Below are 19,911 nucleotides of genomic sequence, written 5' to 3' on the forward strand. Positions count from 1 at the left end.
AAATCAGATATGGTGAAACACTAAATATAGTTTATATAATATTATAATATGGTCAAGAGATTCAAAGACTACCTCTAGCTGTGTCCTGCTTTTGCTAGAACAAGTGCATATCTAAACCCGGGAGCTCTTGCACCCCAAACGAGAAGCATACCCCTTAAAAATGAGCAATGCAACAGATATCACCTTATTGTGAAAGTCTGCAAAACGTTTTTCGTTTTTAAGCCCTGCTTTGGGTTCTTTGAACATACTCCAGGACGAAAGGCTAGAGTTTTATTGAGCTATAAATTATTCATTGAGACTGGAGCAAAGCAGACTTTACAAGCACAGTATTTATGGGTAGAGTCTTACTTGTAAAGTCTTACTTTATGAGTAAAGGAACAAGCTGCAACAGCTGCCAAATAAAGGTATAAGAGTATAAATACAACAATTTCTTCTCAATTCAGTATAAGTATAGAACAGAACAAAGTGAAAGTACTGACAAAAACTTCTGAAATTTTAAGAATAGTAACCTTTTCACAGCGCAGGACACATTAATAGCACATTTTGCTTTCAACACCATCAGGCCGACCCTCCTGGGTGATAAGTTAGCAGCGATGCAGGTGGATGCTTCTCTGGTGTCCTGGATTGTTGATTACCTGACAGGAAGACCACAATATGTACGTCTCCCACAGTGTGTGTCTGACAAGGTGATTAGCAACACAGGGGCACCACAGGGGACTGTCCTCTCCCCCTTCCTCTTCACCCTCTACACCACAGACTTCAGCCACTGCACAGAGACCTGCCATCTTCAGAAGTTTTCTGATGACTCTGCGGTGGTTGGATGCATCAGCAGGGATGATGAGACAGAGTACCGGGCTGTGGTCGACTCCTTTGTCACGTGGTGTGAGCAGAATCATCTGCAGCTCAACGTGGCAAAGACCAAGGAACTGATCGTGGACTTCAGGAAGACCAGGAAACACTTGACCCCTGTTTCAATCCAGGGGGTCAGTGTTGACATTGTGGAGGACTATAAATACCTTGGAGTACACATTGACAATAAACTGGACTGGGCTAAAAACACCACAGCACTTTACAGGAAGGGCCAGAGTCGTCTCTATTTTTTGAGGCGACTGAGGTCCTTCAACATCTGCCAGAAAATGCTGAGGATTTTCTATGAGTCTGTTGTGGCCAGTGCGATCCTCTATGCTGTTGCATGCTGGGGGAGCAGGCTGAGGGTCGCAGATGCCAACAGACTTAATAAACTGATCCGTAAGGCCAGCAATGTTGTGGGGATGGAGCTGGACTCCCTCAAGGTGGTGTCGGAGAGGCGGATGCTGTCCAAGATAAAGACAATGTTGGATAACACCTCCCACCCACTCCATGACATGTTGGTCAGTCACAGGAGCTCGTTCAGTGAGAGACTGAGATTACCGAAAAGCACCACTGAACGACACAGGAAATCATTCCTGCCTGTGGCCATCTCCCTGTACAACGCATCCACTTAACACACTGTTTGCTGCTACAACTACACATGTTTCTTTTCCAAATATTTATTTATAAGTGACTTATGTATGTATGTATGTATGTATGTATATATATGTATATATTGTACTATTCTTAGTTAGCGTATTGTCTGTCTTGTCTTAATGTTCGTTTAAAATGGAGCACTGTAACAAAAAATAATTTCCCCCAGGGATCAATAAAGTATTCTGATTCTGATTCTGATTCTGATTTTGCAGCATCGGTTGCGTCTGGTCGACGGGAGGGGGCACCAATGCAAGTCATGCGATAAACTCTAAAGCACGAGGAAGAAGAGGAGGCCCCTGATTGACTGTTTCCAAGGAGACCAGCGATACTACCGAGAACTGTCAGCTTGTCAGTGCTGCAGGTAAGCGAGCTAAACTCAGAGAGTACTGTCGTTTTTATTTAACAAGTCAATGGGAAACAGCCTGTTCTGGTGTTGCTGTCTCTTATGTTGGGTTTCACTCGCGGTTTTTCGTTTCTTAAACAGTGTCTTGACCCACTTGTGGTCAGATTCTAGAAAGAGCCGGGGCTAACAATGTCAATGCTAACTAGCTGACCAGGGTAATCTTTCACAAGACTTGCCGAAGCAGGAAGCTAAATACTGCGGTGTCCTTTAAAACTGCACCACTGTTTCTGCTTTCGTTTCATGGGGAAACATTAAGTCAGATCTAACAATTAGTCTTTGTAAATATTTCATTAGGTACAGATGGGTAGCATCGCTGCTAGTTGCCTTGCTACACCTGTGGGTGAAGGAGATAACAGTTTGTTATGTCACAGATATGAAAAAACCCTATCGATGCCTCATGTTATGAGCTGTAGACTCATTTCGACCAGTGCCGAAAAGGGATTAGCTGTTGTAAGTGACTTGTTAACCTATAATAATGGTTAAACATATCTCTAATGAATGATATCAAGTAATTTTGAACCAGAAAAATTCCTGTCACATGGTAGAAGCTGCAATCAGCTTTTGGCAAAGTCACTTTATATGATTTTTTTTATTTATCCAGGTAAAAATTCTAATTGACATAAAAAAGTATTTTTCAAGGACAATTTGAACAAGAGGACAGCATAAATTGCTAAAATGCTAACAAAAACAGTTGTATACGGATCTTTTAAGTGGCCAAAAAGGTCTGGATTGAGCACAGTGTAGAACACAGAATAGGTATAATAACTCAAAGTCATAAAGACACTTGCAAAATTTCTTTATTTGATATATATTTCCTTTGTAAATCCTGTTCACTACCAATATAAGCAAAGATATTAGACTTGGCAGACAATCACTTTTTGGCATGGCTCTTACAGACATTATTACTTGCCCAATTTTAGGTATGATGACTCAGTTTGACCAGCCAAAATGGCATCTGTTAGAAAGATATGTTTCTTTGCAAATCAGAAATCCTGCAATAAATACTACTTTGCTTAAACATTGTATTGGGAGTTACTTACATAAATGTTGATGTATGTTTATAAAATTTATTTGATGCCATTATTGATTCTGTGTAGGTCAGAATCCTTATAGACTCCCTTATAACCGCTCCACTAGCATTAGTTGTACATCATTTCTCTGCTATGTGGAAACGTTGCTAAAAGAAATCGATAAGCTTGGAGTCTCCAGTCCACTGTGGATAAACAAATCAAACCCACTATGCTCTTAAGAAAATATGTAAACATTGCATCATAATGCTGGCATCTCTATGCTTTTCATATTTTAATTTGTCTAGTAAACTGCTTTGTTTCTTGTTTTAGGTGCACGCTGTCAGGATGTCATTTTTATTTGACTGGATCTACAGGGGGTTTAGTAGTATTTTACAGTTCTTAGGTGAGTACTGTGTGCTGCTCTGAAATGATGTACCCCATTCTAAGTACTCCCATCCTAAGCTTGGTGCATTTTGTTCAGGCACTGACATGTTACTATAATGATCACAGCATATGCATATATGTCTGTTCCCTAACTTCTCCTACACCAGTTAATCAATCTGGTTGAAGCTTATATAAACTGCCTATAGTAGCAAGATTTTCAACATATAGATAGCTTTGGAAATCAAATCCTTACAAACATGGGCATGCAATTCTTTAAGTGTTCCAGTCTGGGTTAAAAACTCACCACAGCACTATAATCACAAATTCAGGTCGGAAAATGGATCCTACTGTACAGCTCCATTCTCACGTAAACACGGTGGTAAAATCCTGCTTTTTACATTTGAGGCTGCTGTCAAAAATCAAGCCTCTTCTGTCAACTTTGTGCAACCTTGAAACAGTAATACATGCTTTTTTAAACATCACATTTTAATAACTATAATATACTTTTTATTTAAATTAGCCAGGCCTCCAATTGTTCGCCTCCAGCTGGTGCAAAATGTAGCCGCTCGATTTTTTTAAGATCCTTTTATTTGTTTTTAAGTCCCTTAATGGTCGTGCTCTTGTCTGAGCTGTTTCACCCACATGTCCCGTCTCATTCTCTGAGGTCAGCAGACCAGCAAACTCAGAGGTGATAGAGCTGCAGCGCAGCGTGAAGTGGAATAAAATAAGAATTCTTCTGAATCCTTTCAGGTCTTTACAAAAAGAGTGGGAAGCTAGTTTTCCTGGGCCTGGACAATGCCGGTAAAACAACGCTCCTACACATGCTGAAAGATGACAGGCTTGGGCAGCACGTTCCAACACTGCATCCAAGTAAGGGGATACTCAGAGTGCATATTACCCATGTGCTGTTTTTCCAGGTTTTGGATTTTTCTTTATATTAGGCCACAGGTTGTGATCGCGCTGTCTTCTAAAAATACCATGCTCCTAAAACCATGTGATATTGGCCTTGTTATTGTGCTGCTTATACAGTTATTATATGGTAAATAGATAATGGCTGATTTATTTTTAAGATGCAAGTATTTCATTAAAGTGTTGATAGTGTACTGTAGTGTTCCTCAACATATACTTTATTACTTTTATACATTCTCTTATAAAGGTGTCACCTGTCATATAGACTGTCTTATGTGTTGTGTAATAGTAAAAAATTGTCTTTATTAGTTAAGCGATTGACACCTTTAAGCCTTATCTTTGCATAAAGTGACCCCGCCTATTACTTTATAGCTGGCAGTCTTCCCACCCTGCTGTATGTCACCATCATTGGGGCTCCTTTAATTTGTGGCCTCAAAGTTGCGATTAGTCTAACATCATCTTTTAGCAGTGCAGGTCTCTGCATGTCATTGACATTCCTCTGTCTGTGCATCTCAAATTTTCTCATGTGCGAAAACATCTCAGGTGTATTTTCTTTCACACAAAGCTTCTGAAGAGCTAACAATCGGTGGCATGACATTTACTACGTTTGATCTCGGAGGACACGTACAAGGTGAGATCTATTTCCATTTTTGCTGGCAGTGAGATGCTATTGAATTTTTTGTATCTATTTTGTTTGTGTTATTTATTTAAGTTATTTAGCACAGGATAGCAACAACACTACATTTCTGTGGGCTTAGAGCATCTGATTGATTCTCAAACCTTTAGCATATGTGTTCACATCGCCCCATTCATTTGGTTTTAATGTTTATTAAATACAGAAAGGAGAGGAAACGGGTTTACTAGATCACAAAATACACTTCTACTATTGTAAGTTGAAAAGTTGAAGATTAGTGACTGCTGCCTATGTTATCTTCAACGGTAGCACCTCCTGTCATCAGAAACATGTATAACCAAACTGACAGGTTGACAAATCAGTGCACATGGCTGCCACATGATGTCTCTGTAGACCCCCGTCACACTGATCTGTTGTTTTTCTTCAATTTGATATTTTTAGCGCATGCATTCACGCTTGAATGCTGAGTGATCTGATTCATTGTACGCATGTCAACAGAAAATCTAAAGGCAGGATGTATTGTAATTAGAATTTGTACCAGTGCTATTAAAAATAAAGATAGAGAAAACTAACCCTCTATAGTTTCATTTGAAAATCATTATCCAAATGATCTAAATCCGTTGGTAAGACAAAACCCATATTTGATTTGTACAGTCAAATTAAAATGCTATTTCCACATCTGTCCATTGCTGTCTAATTAGACTTTAAAATTAGATAAGTAACACTGTTTATCAGTGCTATTAGTGGCAAGCAGCTTAAACTTGACTTGAGGCGTAATTAGCCATATTAGCTGAAAATAGTTAATCTGTATTTGTGTGTATTTAGATGTGAGGATGTGTAAACTACCGCTTCTCTACAGGAGAAAGGACATAATTATATTTTCAAAGGTTTATAGTTAGACTGCTGCATTTCAGAGACTCATGTTGAGTTGTTGCAATCGCAGCTAATTCACAGCCGTTTTCCCTTCTTTATAGCACGAAGAGTTTGGAAGAACTACCTGCCAGCTGTGAATGGAGTCGTCTTTCTTGTAGACTGTGCAGATCATGACAGACTCACAGAATCCAAGACTGAACTTGATGTAAGGTTAAACATTGCTGTTACAAACGGTTTCCACCACACAGGACTGTTTTTGTGTGTTAGCAATGGATTGCTGGTTAGTTTGTCTCTCTTTTATTTTTTCTAGGCTCTCCTTGCAGATGAGACCATAGTCAATGTACCAGTGTTGGTGTTAGGTAATAAAATTGACCGCCCCGAAGCTATCAGCGAAGGAGGACTTAGAGGAGCTTTTGCTCTTGATGGCCAAGTTACCGGGAAGGTAGGCATGTCTTGAGGATTCTTTCTTAATTCACAGAAATATGCAGGAGCACATATGATCGTCATTCTAATTGATCCTTGTTGTAACTGACAGGGAAATGTGTTGCTGAAGGAGCTGAATGCTCGACCCCTGGAGATTTTCATGTGCAGCGTGTTGAAAAAACAAGGCTATGGGGAAGGTTTCAGATGGTTATCACAGTATATCGACTGACAAAGAGATGAGCTTAACCAAAAAGGATGTAGAAGTTTGATCCTTAGTGAGTGTCAGCCCATCCAAATTTCAGGTCTTACTACTAAGAATATTTTAATTCCTAAATCCACATGAACTGTCCTAAATGTGTTATTAATTTGAGAGACAATTGAGTTGCATGAAATATAAATTAGGTTGCGTTATACCAGATTACAGCCATGCATTATGCAGTAATGCACGGTTCAGTGTTGCATTACTTCTGTGTTTATCTTGGAATTTAGTAGTGAGCGAGTGATGAAACAGAAGGGCTCAAGGGGATCGTGAGGGGCTAGCTAATTGCGTTAAGACGGTCTAGTTTAGATTTTCAGATTCTTGTAGATAAATAAGAAACTACAGAAGATATTTTTTAGTTCGTTTTGTCTGTTAGTGCACAGCCTTAGCATTTAAAACATAAAGCCAAAGATGTATGCTAATGACTTGGGATTAACAGGCCCAGATGTTGGGACTTCAACAAAAAAACATCTTCAATGCTGAGTGCTGAGCCAAAATAACATAAAAATCTCATTTTTGGTCATCAAGAAAGGTGAAAATTGTTAAATGAAAAGATGATGGCGTACACTGAGTGAAATTAGACATCATGTTGATAAGTGTGCTGTGATTAATGTGCTGCTTGCTTTCGGCATCTTAATGAAGCTGGCTTGTTGGTTTTTGTGAAATCAACCTGTACGCGTAGAGATCTGGGTTGAAGGCAGCTAATTTGACAGGAGGACCGACTTATTTATGGGCCGTCCAGTATAGAATTGAAAGATAAAAAAGCTGTCCTTTGCTTTATTATATTACAAAGACTGTAAGAAAAAAACCATCCCTCATAGAATATAGGTCAGACTAGGAAAGAATATATGTATTTTTGAGTCTTTTCATCTTCGTCTTAACCAGCACCCACTAAAAGAGTGTCTCATCTCTCTGCTCAGTATTTCCTCATGGTCTTACTTGAATCAAGCATAGAAAAAAGTCCAAGTTAAAGCAGCAATATTTGAATAAGAGACTGAAAAAAGGGTTTTATTTATTTATTTATTCATTCATTGTATCTAGAGCCTGAGATATAAATTAAATTCAATAACTACCCAGGTTCAAGTGTTGCAGGTACTTTATGACTGTCTGAAAAGATACAAGAGTGCACATGCAAACGTTTACATGCTTAACTACACAAATTAATCTGATCTTATTCAGCATACTTGAAATTTAAGTTTGCTTTTGATTCATTTTTTTGTTTTTTTTTTCTTAGTCGATGCATGAAAATATTTTATTGATTTTTATTAATTAATTTTTTACAACACACTGTATACATTTATATCCTCATTACGAGAAACATGAAGTACAAAAACAGGAAGAGAGGCATGTGATCTTTGCACCATATTTTCAGCAGCCCTTGTTTACAGTTTAGATATGTGGTTTATTAATATGTGAAGGAATATTTACAACCCAGATTAAAAGATGTGTATAAAAACAGACTTCATACAGGGAGTCTCGTTTGTTTACTAAAATGTAGCATGCGTGTTAACAAACTGCTTTTCCTTTCAACAGCGTTGTGTACCACTTACCGAACACATGTAAATTATGTATAATACTGATGTAAATGCTTGTACAGTTACTGCCCTTGAAAAAAACACTATGAAGGACTTATTTGTAACTGTATAGTACTGGATTTGATATTTTCAGCAGTTATCAGTGAATATAGGTTCATGTTAAATAACATCACCCACACAGAACGATGTGAAAGTTTGATCTACTTAATAAGCAGTTGACATGTAATAAAACCTGCTTTTTATAGACCAAACTGGCCCTGTCTCTTTGATTGATTCTTTTTCCACTGGTTTTCACATGCTAGTATTCCTTTTTCAGGTGGAATTGCTATAAATATGGATTTTTGGAGCCAGGATTTAACTTTTAATTTAATGCCACTGGGAAACCTGATCTTTCCAGATGGAATACAATTACAAAACAGAATTATTAATATAGTTATTACAAGAAGTAATAAACCTCCTTTCCAAACTGTAATGATTAAAAAAACATTATTTTACTAATAAAATAAGAATGGGGATAGAATCGCAAGACTCGGGACTGCTGCTACAGATGGTTCCTAAATATTCATTTTGTGTGTGTGTCTAAGTTATCAGCCAAAATGAAGCCCCAAGCTGGTAATCTTGGAGTAATTTTTGATTCAGACCTGTCATTAAATACCCCAAGCAACTCAAGCAGATGCAGTCATGGTTTTTTTTTTTCAGCCGAAGCACATCACGGAAATTTTCCTTTCACTCATCGACGTGTAGCAAGGCTTTAATGCTTTTATCTCCAGGCTTAATTATGGTGATGCACCCCGTAATATCAGCAGACTGCAGCTATTTCAGAGCGCTGCCAGACTTCTAATACTCTCCAAGAGAAGTGACCACATTAACTCAATTCTTTTGGCCATTCACTGGTTGTCACTTTTCTGAGAAATTACTTTGAATTTTTTAGTCCTGGCTTTGAAATCGCTGCACGTTTGACGCTTGCATTTAGATTCGTCAGACCCTATTCACAACAAAGTGGTTTGATCCAAGGATTTTAACTGAGCAGGATTGCTAAGTAACGAAGTTCAGATCCATTCATTCCCAATTGCGTAATCCGTTTGACCTCAAACAGTGCCGTCTTAAACATTTATCATTCATTTAGCAGCCAGCTGCTGTAATTTGTTCTTCTAGCATGAGGTGGGACCCAAATATGTCTGTAAATATTCCCAGGCTGCATGATGACATTGGTTTTTGTCAATGCCTTGTTAAACATGATTAAATGTACTGACAGCTTTAGCATGCCTTAGCTGTGACAGCCTTCTGTGTTTCATGCACTATTTTGGGGAAAGTTGATAAGAACATAGTTCTATTCATGTTTACACAACCAGCTCATGATTTAGTATAAGCAGAAATGGCTGTGTGTGGCAGGCTAAGTTTCAGGTTATTTTCTCCCAGTATAATGAGGACAGTTAATTTAGCTTTATCTTATACAGTAATTTCCCCACAGGCACCTGAGCACAGTTTTCTTTGCATGTCTTGCAGGATCATCTAAAAATACTCACAATCAAATATAGTGAAAGACAGCGTGTGACTCGGTGCCACCGTCACTACGATTCCTAACACATCCGTCTCTAAGTGGTCATTTTAATCTGTGATATACTGTGTAAGAATAAAAGTCAACATACAACTTGGCTCCATTGCCTTTATTAGTAAAGTGCTCAGCCAAGAATTAAATTCTTATTTACTAACATGCAATACTAAAAACAAACAAATGTGTGGCCTATCGATAGCAAGAATGAAGACATGGCAACAATATTTTCATAGAAAAAAAAAATACAGTGTAAATTCAAGTATACACACAGAACTTCAAGTAATGCACACTTCCTTTTAGAAACACAAAATACAGTATTTCAAGTTGCAAAGAAAACAAATATCTGTGTCACATTCTTTGACATGATTTCAGAGTCAGCAGAGGACAGCGACTAGTGGTTTCTACTGTGGGTGACGTTTGGGTCATTAAAGTACATTCTTAAGGTTTTCAATAATCCATCTGGGAATAAAGGTACTGTATATAGTTCTGTGCATCCACTTAAATAGTAAAACATGTACAATTTAAAAACTGCTTTGACCTTCACAAAAATAGTTTGAAACCATAGTGACCTGAAATCCTCTAAGCTTCTGTCACAGTTGATTCACTTGATTTATATACATAATCAGTTTGGAAATACATAACTACATTGTGCTGAGCTGCTTCAAAGGAAAAGTTTGACATTTTGGAAAGCAAACTTAAAAAGCATTAAATAGGCAAGTTGGAGATCAGAATTACTGTGAAATTGTTTAGCCATCCGAGGCAGAGGAAACAAGCTGTGGGCACAGCTGACATAGTGAACTTATTTACATAACCAATGATAGAATATTAGCGTTTATCACATTCATGACTATCTTCTGGCAAATGTAAATCCAGTATTTACTCTGCTTTAGTAACTGTGTGATTTTGATCTACCAACTCCTAAGGGAAATATCTGGTCCTTTAGCTGCTAAATGCTCCACTGTTATCACCAGCTGCTACAGTAAATGTGTATATCTGCTGTTTGGTGCTGATCAGGAGGTAGTGCCTGCTTTTCAGGTGTCTCGGAGACAGGAAATGGTGTCATGAGAGTGGTGAGAAGGAACCAAAACAGATGTAGAGCTACTGGGAGAAGCAGATCTATAATTCTCTTAATGTGATCACTACTGGTCCATTTGTCAGATTGTTTCATGTCAGACAGGATCAGCTAGTGTAGCTACTTTTAAAGGTATCCTGACCCAGGCATTAGCATTTTTTAAGGTAAGTAATTATCACATTTTCATTTGTAGACAAAGTGGGAAAAAAAAAAAGATGTGTCAGACTGTTTCTTCCCCTAGCGCTTTTTAAAATAAGGTTCAAACAAACTTGATATAAATGTTAACTTTTTTGGTCTTGTGATGTACTGGAGACCCCTTTAGATGGCTGGGATTGAGTCCAGCTCCCTGCTAGGCTATTAGGATGAATGTTAAATGTTTGGCTGTTTCTTTTTCTATACAGAAAGATCAAAGCAACTGTCTTCCCCTGGTCTTTATTCCTGTGATAATGAGCTTCTCATCTAACCTCTGCAAAAAAACCCATAAATAAGCTTATTTCCCAAAATGTCAAACTGTTTGTTTAATGATCTCTAGTCATTCCAGTGGGACAACAACTCTAATACTCAAGCAACAGTTTACACAATACAAAATTACTGGTAATCTCTATATGCATAGATGGCGCTTGAACAAGATAGGAATTCTGATGGACTTCAGCTACCAATGGTGCAGTAGTCAGTGGGTCCTGGTTTTCAGGACAGCAAAACAAACCAAAAAAGCTCTGTTGCTCAAAAAACAGAGAATAGAATGAAGCAATTACACATATCTAAGACAAAAAAAAAACTGGTCATCGTTTCATCACTGGACCTGCCAAGCACTACACATCCCACCAGGACAATCCCGTACCTCCCGAGCACGAACCCCATAAATTTTAGCTTTTAGGAGAGAGCCGTCTCTGTAGATTTTCAGGCCAGCAGCCATGCTCTCCATATAGGGGTCACACAGTTCTACCAGATGTATCCTCCATCATCTGCCTCACCTTCCTCCTCTTCCTCCTCTTCTGCCTCCTCCCCGTTGTCCTCCGCCTCCTTCTCCTCCTCATCTTCCCATCCCACTCCACTTCCAAAATCTCCAGAATATCCCATCACTTCATCTGTAAAAAGTGGATCAGATCAACTTAATTTCAGAAAGAAATTAAAAAAACAAGAACCACACAGACACGACAACACAAACAGGACTTATTTCCTGAAATAAGAACAATATTTTATGTCACTAAAGCTTTGATTTTTACTCTCTTGCATACACGAACACAGACAGCTGGAGACTTGATGGCCGAGTAGTCATTCCTGTTATATGTCTCTGAAGTCTGCCGCCTGGGGCATATTCACAATTGGTGCATTGTAATGTAAAGTCTCTCTGGGTAAGTCTGCATGATCACAGAAAATTGGCAAGCATGCAGACACATCAAGGACACTAAAGCTCTCCATCTGATGATGAAACATCACTCAGACCAAAGCAGAACCTAGTGGACTCATGTATATGGAAATTATATTCAAGGCCTTACTGTAGGCTTAGTTAAAACCATTTTAGCTATAGTTTTAGAATCTATTAATTGCCACATAAATAACCAGTCATAAATGTTTGGAGTGCACCTGTCTATCTTATTGGCTTATTGTGTTTTACTTTAAAAGCATAACAAATAATCAGTATAATCTGGAGTAGGGGAAAGATAAAAAAAATCATCTGTAGACATGCAAAACAAGTTTGAAAGCACATTTGCTTCTGCGTACAACACTGGAGCTACACAGAATCACCATCATAGAGCTCAGTCCTGATGATCTGGCCCAAATGCCATATTTTAGTCACTGCTTGGTCTGCCAAATAGAATGAGAGAAAATGTTGCTTCTAGTCCTCAGTTGCAGCAGAAATCACTCCACTCTTTTACTACGGCATGATTAAGATGGTAAATAAGACTCTCCATACAATGCATATATATCATATTTTCACTCAATAAAAAGAACTGATGAACACCCCCGCCTGCCAGGATTCAAATATGCTCCTACCATATTTGTTGTTAATAGATTGAATACCAGTGATACATGACCCTTATAAGATAGTGTAGTGATAAACAATTCGCCTGTCCAAACTTTTTCATGCGTCAAGCAGAAACTGTTGTATCTTTGGTTCAGTACACATAAATCTGCATTTTCTTTATTTTTCTTATCAAACCTATCCAAGAGATTTGTTCTAATACTCTGGACAGTGTTCTGGTCCAGCCAATTGACCTGTATTTTTCTGCAGGAAGAGCTGTTTTCCATTAGTGCTGAATTGCCTGTTTTCTTGTCGGTAGCTGATTTTGTTTGGATTTTGACTTTTGATCAAACAAAACAAGCAGTACTGACTGTATCTTGGATACTATTTTTCTTCCTCTGACACAAAACTAATAATTTGGTACAGCTCTTCTGACTCTAAAATCCACAAAGGGATTGAATGAGCGAAGCAATTAATTCCTGCACTGCAGAAAATGTAAAAACTTCTCAAGTTTGCAAGTGAGAGCTCAGAGCGTGTAAAAACAAATGGAAAACTATAGAAATGTAAGGAGAAAATTACAACCTGTCTAATCTTAAATATGAAAAGTGAAATTTCAAGTTTACCAATAATAAAAAGAGATAAAATAAAAATGGCTTGAGAAATCTATTTGAATAAAGCTGATTTTCATTAGAAACTGCCTAAAATCATCTTACTTGCGATAAGTACCTAACTTTAAGGATTTAAACAAAACACGACTTCAAGAGATGGAGATTGAAAGTATTTGTTTGCCATCCTCTTACCACAGTTGGGGTTGCCATGGATTCTGGTGCCCATCATCTCTCCACCGTGCTGGTCCGCGCACCAGCACTCCCCTCGGCTCTGGTCGCACTGCACTTTCCTGTAGTAGCCGTCCTCATCGCAGCTGGGAATGTACATCCCTGCAAAGACCCACACATACAAACACGCAGCCATTTCTTGAATATTGATACCCTGAGCACACACACAGCTGCCTGATACTGATGCTGGAAATGAGTGCAGCAAACGAGAATGCCAGCACGCTTTAGTGAACCTGTGATAAGACCATCAGTTAGGATAGAGAGGCAGCTTTTTGGCAGAGAATGCCATGGAGACAGTGAAAACTTTCCCTGTTTGTTTTACACAAACACACATATGTTTGGTGGATACGATTTGGTGATGTGGTGTGTTTCCTTCTATTGCCAGAGTGGCATATAAAAATATAGTGACAGCCTCTGTGACAGAGCTCCACTGTTTCAGCATCCCTCAGGACACTTGTCAAACCCAAAGCAAAGCTCTCTAACAAGCTCCAACCCTCCCCACCCCAATTCTGTGAAAAAAAAACCCAATCACAATAAGTAAGACGAGTGGGCTTCAGGGATTGGAGAACCAATCTCTAGGTCTGGAGCTGAAGAAAGAAAAGCCGCTGTGTTGTACAGTATGTTGAGCACGCAGTATGTAGAGCCTGTGTCGTGGTGTTTCTTGCTGGGCCAGACGGCCTTGCTCTGTGTCAGCCTTGCTCTCTCCCAAAGCCAAGTGCTGCCCCCTAATCCCCCCCCCCCCCCAGCCTGAATAGGGCCTAATCCTAGCCGTGTGCTTGTGGTCTCTTTAATGAGCCTTCTACAGCTTCTTGCCTGCTGCTTCCAGTGCTTTGTTACATAAGTTCACCAAGAGACTCAAAGCCAATCTGAGGGCACACACCAGCTTGATGGCTGAGCTGTATGTCTTTGAAAGGATCTGAGTTAAAAGAGCAACAAGATCCTGCTCAACATATGTTCCTATGCAAGCGTAGTGGTTAAAAACCTTCAAATATATATTTAACAGCACAGTATTGTAATGAAAAATGTATTTACCCGGCTTCTTTTTGGCTGCCTCCTGCACTTGGATCCGCTCCAGCTCAGCAAGGCATGGCGGCTCTGTGAGAATCAAATGAGAAAAGTGATGACAGACAATACCTAAAAGTATTCTGCCTAAACTTTATCTGAATCAATGCTCTTCATAATTACACTTTTTGTCCATATTGATTTGCGTAAGAAGTCTTATATTTCATTCCCTTGAGGATGATCGATTGTCAAGAACTTGCCTGAAAGAACATATGGATGTAGCCCAAGAGTGACAAGAAAGCAAGCTGAACCTCAAGAACAGACAGAAATGGAAACAAAGAAGAAGACACTTTGTATTGACCCCCAATCTGATAAACCTTTCTCTGTACTTCTTCACAGAGTTGCTCTTGTGTTTGCACAAAACTAGGTGCATTATTAGATCTTCTTTACTCTATTATCAAGTCACACCGCAAGGAGAAAATATATAAATGTGCTGTGCTTTTAAAAAACAGCTTAAAGAGTAATATATTGCAGGTTAAACACTTGATCGATGGGTCAATCAGCCTGCAAATGAGTGTAGTCCCAGAAAAATCCTGTTGCTTAGTAAAGGTCAGATGGGGCACGTGTGGGTAGCTGAAGGTAAGGTTATGTGTGAGATAGCATCTATGAAGATCCTCAAGCTCCGAAAAATTTTCTGAGCACACCACCTCATTAATGTCAAACTCTTTTAACCCAGTTTGACCTCAAGCTGGCCAGGCAAGAAAATTAATGCATATTTACTTATATTAATAAGTGGAATTTTAACAAAAATGTCTCCGTTTTTCCACGTTAATTGAGTCTACTGTGATTACATGTTCATTAAACCTTACTGATCAGAGCGCAATGGCTCAAAACCAGTACAGACTGTTTGTGACTAAACAGAAATAGTTAAAAAAAACCTTGTCCAGCTCTATAAATAATATCTATGTGTTATTAATTACTACTGTAGTATAAAGAAGATTGTACTTTACAAACCCATATGGAAAAGATATATATAAATCTTATAAAGTTTGTATCTGTCTTGTGTGAAACTTGTATGAAAAGCATATAAGAGTGAAAACAGATATAAGATCCCTTGAAAAATTACATAAATGAAACTTGTATGTTTTGGATACTTACTAAAACAATATATGAAAGTAATGAGAAAGTGGCCACTTTCATGAGTAAATCATATAAGTTTTTACTATTTCTTTTCCATATGGGAAATAAACATAATGATGTATTCAGTAAGGCTTGAAATGATTAATTGAGGGTTCATTCCCATGAACCCTGTAGAGAATAAAATCAGATCTTTTTACAACAACACGACTCACCCCCTGCTGGCCAATTAAAGAAAATACAGATGTCTATCTTTTAGATACAGTCTGTATTTTATGGTAGTGACCAGCAGTGAGAGATACTGACAGCTAAAGAAGGGTTTTGAGGTTAAACCAAGTGAGGAATACATTTTCTTTAACAAGGTAGAGAGACAAAACTCATTTGTGGGCAAGCTTTAGGGAGGCATGAAGAATTACCTTCAATTGGTCAAAGACAGAAACACCACATGACAAAAACAGTCCCAAATTGGACAGCAGGAGATATGCCAATCATGATGGGGAGTTTTGTTTTCTTAGATCCGTCTACAGTTTAGTGATGAATAAACAGATTCAAACACATCTTATAAACTGACAAAGTCTAAAGTGAAGAGGACCTTGTGCTTTAAAGTATGTAGATGAAGTTAAAGAACACCATGTTAAATGTTATTGTTTTTTAAGTGCAAAAATATTCAAACTCTGGATTAAGAAAAGCTCTTTGCTTTCCCCCACTACAACATGCTAAGTGTGTCTGTTTTTAGCAGAACACTCTGTAGAGTATTTCCCAGAATAATGTTGGCCATGAGTGTGGATGTGAGTGTGAATGACTCTTTTCCTCTGTTGGCACAGTGATGAACTAGAAACCTGTTCACGGTGTATGCCACCTCTCGCCCAATGTCACAGATTGATGATACATTTATTTTACCACCTTCCAATATGTGGCCACATTTCAATGTGTTAATCCTTAATCCTTGACTTAGAATATCATGCTGTTTTTTAACAGATTTTGTGTATCACACTTCATAGCATTCATGAGCAGCCCGTTTCATCACTTCAGTGCATACCCAGTGTTTCCTTTGATTAACCTAGCTTTTATTTCACCCGTTTAGAGCTTTGACCCAAAATAGACTCCGCTCTCTGTGCTTCTTCAGAGAAAATCAATCCGCTCACTTTCTCTCCAGAAGCAGAGGCACCACTCTGCTGTAGAGACCTTCCCATCCTTGTAGCTGTCACAGGAGTTGAAGAAGGGTCGGATGCAGACCTCATACTTGTCCAGGTTAATAGCCGCCAGCTCAGCGTGGTCAAGATACAGATCGTTGTTGGTGTCCAGCTTCGAGAACATCCAGCCGATGGAGTCCTTGCAGCTGGCCACCAGGCTCTTGTCCAGTGCTGTTGGTTATTAAAGCATTTTACTTTGATTTCTTTCTGTCTGCACAATTGAGTCGTAAGTTTGGAGGATGCAGAGAATAAAGCTGTTTCGTGCGTTTCTAACCTGAAGCGGTGCCAGCTCCAGGCTTGCCAGAGTTGTTCTGCTTCGCATTTCCATGAAGGAGTTGGAACCAGTCTCTCAGACGGTCACCCAGGTCTGCCAGGTCCTGCCCAGTGCAGCTCTCTGAAGGAGGAAAAAGGAAATTCCTACATTCAAAATCCTGGCAGACACTTAACAGCAACCTGAGTCACTTTCCCTAAAGGCAAGCACAGACTCAGTACTGCTTTATAATGCCCCTACAGTGAACAGAACTAAAGGGACAGATTTTCCTCACAGTAGAGTGGTTGTTGAGCTGTACAGCTGGATTTTCACACTGTGATTTATTTAAGTGCGTGATGTGCTAATCAAAGAAAACATTATTTCGCAATTAACTCTGTGGCCGCAAATTGCTGCTATCCAACAGAAATCCACTCTCAGTAGCTAAGCACTCACTCAAGACTACAGACGAAAAGCAGGAGTAACATTTCATTCGATGGATCAATCGGCATTTTCACATGCTCAAGAATCTAGACAATCAATACTGTTTGGCTGCAATCATAGATAGTGTACACTCTAAATAATTAATTAGTACATGATTGAAAGACCAGTTTAACCACAGGGTTGGGGGGGGGGGATTTCAGCTAACAGTAATCTCTGAAATTGGTGAGTATTGATGCCAAATATTGAGCAAGCATCGGGCTGAGCTGTTCTGCGAGGCCTATCCATAAAGAAGAATGCGTGTGTGGCCAACAGTGCATCATAACTTTCCTTTTTTGAATTATTGACTCACGAAGATTGACAGCGATGATGCTGGCTCCCAAAATTGAAATGCACAAACACGAAGGAAGTGAAGAAAAGACACTTGCCGTGCTTTGTGTCAGCATTCGTTATGGAAACGGAGGCTGTGGAGCAAGGGCAAAATCCGGAGCACATGACGCTCAGGTCTTTGCCTGTGAGGCAAGCCTGCTGCTCCAGCTTGCACTGTAAGGAGAGAAACAGACAGACAGAGCGAGAGAGGAGGATGCAGTTAAAATATTTATGGGGGTGACCGCAGGAAAAGAGATTGGTCATTCAGATGAGACACTGCACTTAGAGAAACACAGCAAAATTGAGTTGTCATTTTTTTGCTGTCTTCTCATGCAAGGTCAAAATTAAAAACTATACATAAATCAATAAAGTTTCCTGGCACTGGCCAGTATACAGTGATGCGCTCAAAGCGACGTCAGTCATTAATCACTTGGCCACATTGTGCCTTTGCACTCATCCTCCTGCTAACAGTGATGAATTGTGCTGCCCTGCTTCACCCACGTATATGTCAGTGTAGCAGGAAACAGCGCTTGACTGGCCTCATCTCATTATTTAAAATGATGTCACGTGTTTTTGGTAATAAATCAAAAACAAATAAAGCAATTATGTTGAGTGGGTGCTTTTACCTCTGAAGCGTAGTTATGTCCATCAGAGCCACACACAGGTGAGGAGGCTGCCACAGGACAAGGCTTGCAGCTGCCTTCGTGCACCTCCATCTGCCCTGACTGTTTGCCTCTGAAATCCAACGCAAAAAAATAATATATCAGAGGTATCCGTCCATTTCTGACTCTAAGAACACAAGTTGGGAGTAGCCACAGCTCACTAACCGAGTAGTTGGAGCTAAATGTTAGCATGGCACGCTAACATTCTGAGGATCAAATTAAAGTCTTTCTAGAAATCTCACCATCTTGAAACAAATCTGAGCACTTTTTGGGGCAGATATTATAAAGCATTATCTAAATCTACTTTAATTTCATTGGTCAGGACATAAAAATGCACATACACAGAATCAGCAAGCACATCAGATAAAAGAAACATCTTCATGTTTGTCCAAAAGTAAGGCATTAAAAAGTCTTTTCCCTCACTCTGGAAGTAGTGATCTGGGGCAATTCTCTCGGTTCCAATTCTGGATTGTTTGACTGCCATGTTGCTCTTAGAAAATCTTACAGCTGAAGCTGATGCCATTACTTTCACAGCTATTCGCTTTTTAGTCAATCATAAACTATCACCGAAGACTAGCAGTTTTGAGGTGAATTCCAGATGTCTGTTTAAAATCCAATATTTCTATATAGTAGCCAATACTTTTCTTTCAGACACACAAAATATAAACAGATTTTTTTTTTAAATGTTTTAAGTCTGGTTATTTATTTACTCATTTATCCTCTACTGGACTGCTGGGACCAGCTGGTTGTTGTATTTGTGGCTTTATAACAAGAGTGCCCCCTGGTGGGCAAACTCATAACAAGGTTGAAGGGTGTTTCTTCTTCTGATTTATCGGCTGCTACAAATGCATATAAAAAAGATCAGCAAAGAGGCAGTAGTGGCCAATAAGTTAGTCAGCCTCTACTGTATGATACTTTATCTATCATATAATTACAGCTAAACTAAAAGTTAAGTAGCTTTAAACTCAAAGTATGGCTTCTTCATAGTATTTCACTGGAGGTATTTACTTTTTGAACAAAACATTTCAAGCAACTACATTTTTATCTGATTTAGGTGCTTGATGAAAATTGGAAAAGGATTGCCAGCAACCGCAGATTCCTCTTCCTCAGGTCTTATTTCTATTAAGTTTGAATGCATTTAAACTTCCTTGGACAACAGAGTCTTCACAGTGTGTGAAATGTAATGTAGCAGCAACTGCTGCTGAATGCATTAGGTGGAATTTCTCAAAGTTGTGAGCAACACAAAACAAATTCCATTCCAGAAAGCTCAGGGGCAAACTTCTGAGATCCTTGTTAAAAGAAACAGAAAATTTTCTGTATAGCTACATGTTATAAATCTGAAAGAGTGAGTGAATATGTTTTCTAATTTGGATGAATTGGCCCTATAATATTTGCCGGCTTGTACAGGTCAAACACATAGCTACAAATCTTCTGTAACAAGCTGTTTTCATTACAACTCTGTCTCATTTAATACATCCTGCAAGCTACAAAACAC

General features: G+C 38.9%; 2 protein-coding genes across 3 annotated transcripts in view; one reads left to right on the plus strand and one right to left on the minus strand.

The window, feature by feature from the left end:
- Positions 1-1,793: 1,793 nt before the first annotated feature.
- Positions 1,794-8,279, plus strand: sar1aa (secretion associated, Ras related GTPase 1Aa). 2 transcript variants are annotated; one of them, XM_080873088.1, is made up of 7 exons: positions 1,794-1,867; positions 3,250-3,322; positions 4,054-4,173; positions 4,778-4,843; positions 5,821-5,924; positions 6,030-6,161; positions 6,255-8,276. In XM_080873088.1, the coding sequence occupies exons 2-7, from the start codon at positions 3,265-3,267 to the stop codon at positions 6,369-6,371; spliced, it is 597 nt and encodes a 198-aa protein (XP_080729214.1). In that variant the 5' UTR covers positions 1,794-1,867; positions 3,250-3,264; the 3' UTR covers positions 6,372-8,276. The 2 variants fall into 2 exon arrangements, with proteins under 2 accessions (XP_080729214.1, XP_080729215.1); XM_080873089.1 differs by lacking the exon at positions 1,794-1,867 and having other exon boundaries at positions 4,756-4,843; positions 6,255-8,279.
- A 1,334-nt stretch (positions 8,280-9,613) lies between these two features.
- LOC308391072 (testican-2) overlaps positions 9,614-19,911 on the minus strand; it is a 55,105-nt gene continuing 44,807 nt past the window's right edge. The window contains exons 4-10 of the mRNA XM_080873512.1: positions 18,381-18,489; positions 17,814-17,928; positions 16,972-17,091; positions 16,650-16,868; positions 14,398-14,460; positions 13,330-13,467; positions 9,614-11,651 (exon numbers count right to left, since the gene is read on the minus strand). Coding sequence (XP_080729638.1) covers positions 11,506-11,651; positions 13,330-13,467; positions 14,398-14,460; positions 16,650-16,868; positions 16,972-17,091; positions 17,814-17,928; positions 18,381-18,489 — 910 coding nt within the window. The 3' untranslated portion in view covers positions 9,614-11,505. The remainder of the gene's footprint in view (positions 11,652-13,329; positions 13,468-14,397; positions 14,461-16,649; positions 16,869-16,971; positions 17,092-17,813; positions 17,929-18,380; positions 18,490-19,911) is intronic.

This window comes from Rhamphochromis sp. 'chilingali', assembly GCF_963969265.1.
Source record: "Rhamphochromis sp. 'chilingali' genome assembly, chromosome: 22".
In the NCBI taxonomy this organism is placed as follows: domain Eukaryota; kingdom Metazoa; phylum Chordata; class Actinopteri; order Cichliformes; family Cichlidae; genus Rhamphochromis; species Rhamphochromis sp. 'chilingali'.

Excerpts from the sequence above, each read along its gene's own strand:
- sar1aa (XM_080873088.1), top strand. The coding sequence starts at position 3,265 with ATGTCATTTTTATTTGACTGGATCTACAGGGGGTTTAGTAGTATTTTA. Across the intron at positions 3,323-4,053 it reads TAGTATTTTACAGTTCTTAG|GTCTTTACAAAAAGAGTGGG; the intron begins GTGAGTACTGTG and ends GAATCCTTTCAG. Across the intron at positions 5,925-6,029 it reads AATCCAAGACTGAACTTGAT|GCTCTCCTTGCAGATGAGAC; the intron begins GTAAGGTTAAAC and ends TATTTTTTCTAG.